General features: G+C 41.9%; 1 protein-coding gene across 1 annotated transcript; it reads left to right on the forward strand.

Moving 5' to 3' along the window:
- Positions 1-239: 239 nt before the first annotated feature.
- Positions 240-2613, forward strand: LOC147007461 (uncharacterized). Its single transcript, XM_085867100.1, has one exon. The coding sequence runs from the start codon at positions 240-242 to the stop codon at positions 1764-1766; it is 1527 nt and encodes a 508-aa protein (XP_085723226.1). The 3' UTR covers positions 1767-2613.
- Positions 2614-3173: the final 560 nt, after the last annotated feature.

Below are 3173 nucleotides of genomic sequence, written 5' to 3' on the forward strand. Positions count from 1 at the left end.
CAACATTCCTCACTTGTGATGAACCAAAGTTTATCGACCACAAAACCTGCACTGGTTACGGGGGTCTATGAGGGAGGGTGGTGTGTGTGTGTGTGTGTGTGTGTGTGTGTGTGTGTGTGTGTGTGTGTGTGTGTGAGTGTGTGTGTGTGTGTGTGTGTGTGGGGGGGGGGGGTTCTGTTGATGCATTTTTCGATACTGTCCAGTTAATTTTGTGTTTCATTGTCTTTTCAGACAAAGAAATGAAAATCATTTCTTTTACAAACTCTGCCCCGTTCGACACAGAAGATTATTTCAATCAGAAAATGCCTTCTTGTCAGGACAATGACAAATCGAGCAGCGTCTCTTTCAACAACCACAAAAGTTGTTTGCAGGTGATCAAGCACATCCAAGGAAACGAGAAACTCCACAATTGTTTCGTTTGTAACGAGGCGTTTACTACTTCATCAAATTCACATCGTCATCAAAATATACATTCCGGGGAGAAACTCTACATATGTTCTGCGTGTCACAAGGCAGTTGGTGATTCATCAACTTTACATAGACATGAACGAATACATACTGAGGGTAAACCCTCCCAGTGTTCTTTTTGTCACAAGGCTTTCAATCATTCTTCAAATTCACATCGACATGAACGAGTAAATTCGGGGGTTAAACCCTCCAAGTGTTCTCTGTGTCACGAGGCATTTACTGATTCATCAACTTTACATAGACATGAACGAGTTCATTCCGGGGATAAACCCCACAAGTGTTCTATTTGCAACAAAACATTTTTTTATTCATCAAATTTACATAACCATGAACGAATACATACGGGGTGTAAACCCTACAAGTGTTCTGTGTGTAACAAGGCATTTAATCAATCATCACATTTACAAAACCATCAACGAATACATACGGGGTGTAAACCCCACAAGTGTTCCGTTTGTAACAAGGCGTTTAATCAATCATCAAATTTACATAAACATGAACGAATACATACGTGGTGTAAACCCCACAAGTGTTCTGTTTGTAACAAGGCGTTTAATCAATCATCAAATTTACATAACCATGAACGAATACATACGGGGTATAAACCCTACAAGTGTTCTGTGTGCAACAACGCATTTACGCAATCATCAACTTTACGTACACACGAACGAGTGCATTCCGGGGATAAACCGTACAAGTGTTCTGTTTGTTACAAGGCCTTTGTTTCTTCATCATCTTTACATAACCATGAACGAATACATTCTGGGGTTAAACCCCACAAGTGTTCTGTTTGTAACAAGGCCTTTGTTTCTTCATCATCTTTACATAACCATGAACGAATACATTCTGGGGTTAAACCCTACAAGTGTTCTGTTTGTAACAAGGCGTTTAATCAATCATCAAATTTACATAAACATGAACGAATACATACGTGGTGTAAACCCCACAAGTGTTCTGTTTGTAACAAGGCGTTTAATCAATCATCAAATTTACATAACCATGAACGAATACATACAGGGTGTAAACCCCACAAGTGTTCTGTGTGCAACAACGCGTTTACGCAATCATCAACTTTACGTACACACGAACGAGTGCATTCCGGGGATAAACCGTACAAGTGTTCTGTTTGTTACAAGGCCTTTATTTCGTCATCATCTTTACATAAACATGAACGAATACATACAGGGTGTAAACCCTACAAGTGTTCTGTTTGTAACAACGCGTTTACGCAATCATCATCTTTACATAACCATGAACGAGTACATTCCGGGTATAAACTGTACAAGTGTTATATTTGAAACAAGACCTTTGTTTCTTCATCATCTACATCACCATGAACGAATACATTCTGGGGTTAAACCCTACAAGTGTTCTGTTTGTAACAAGGCCTTTGTTTCTTCATCATCTTTACAAAAACAAGAACGAATACATACAGGGTGTAAACCCTACAAGTCTTCTGTTTGTAACGGGGCATTTGCTGATTCATCAACTTTATGTTGACATGAACGAGTACATTCCGGGGATAAACCCCACAAGTGTTCTGTTTGTAACAAGGCGTTTGTTTCTTCATCTTTATCTCGTCATCAAAAAATGCACACGAAGATACAACAGAGGTGCAAGGACCCAGTGACTTCAGTGTGAAATCCGTGTTATCAGGGAAATGACCAAATACTGGGATCTGGAAAATGAAGTCAAAATAACCTGGAAGTTGAAGAGTGTCACCATTGTGTCAGTGATAGCTCCAGCAACTGCAATGATGAAGAACCTCTGTTATATCTTAAAAAATATTCCTGGGAATGAATATTACTACAAACTAACGAGTTGGAGACTGCCTGGGGTTCAGTAACGATACTGAAAATACCCATCGGAGCAAAACACTGAGAACAAGAAACCTTCACAACTTCCTCAAACAAACATGACCCTTCACCAAAATGGAGATGGATACACACACACACTTTCAAACACACACTCACAAACATGCATACACACACACACATCCACATACAATGACACTCATATGTACCGTATCATTGATATTAGTGCGATTACCGACCGCAAAGAAGCCCTGGTATATCACTCATATGTAAGAAATGGTGATACTGTGAACACATGTCCATTAAAACAGGTTTTTTTGTATGCATTGTCGAGGCTTGTTTTAGACCTCATACATATAAACATATAACAAGGGGGGGGGGGGCATGAGACAAAAAAGCTGGGAGAGGGAAGCACAAAACAGAGACATCAGGAGATCTGTGGAAGGGAGGGGGTGGGGCGGGAAACATGGGCAATAGAAGATGGACATTACAGGGACTTTCAGGAAGGAAAGCAGGGAATTTGAAGAAGGTGGGTTTGGGGTGGGTTAACAGGGTTACAAAAGATGAAGGTTTTGGATGGGGGAAGATAAAAGATGGTGGTGTAAAGCTGTTTGAAGATCTGTATGGAGGAGAGGAATTTGAACAGAGTGTGTGTTTGTTCCAGAGTAGGGAAAAGAGGAACGAAAGAGAAAGAAACCCCTTTTCCAACCGGGGGTCCCGGGTTCCAAAACCCTTCTTTGCCCCACCGGGCCCGGGTCCCAAAACCCTTCTTTGCCCCACCGGGCCCGGGTCCCAAAACCCTTCTTTGCCCCACCGGGCCCGGGTCCCAAAACCCTTCTTTGCCCCACCGGGCCCGGGTACCAAGCCCCTTCTTTGCCCCACCGGGGTCCC

This window comes from Eptatretus burgeri, unplaced genomic scaffold (genome assembly GCF_056783735.1).
Source record: "Eptatretus burgeri isolate ZD-2024b unplaced genomic scaffold, Ebu_testis_v1 Ebu_testis_scaffold_155, whole genome shotgun sequence".
Lineage (NCBI taxonomy): Eukaryota > Metazoa > Chordata > Myxini > Myxiniformes > Myxinidae > Eptatretus > Eptatretus burgeri.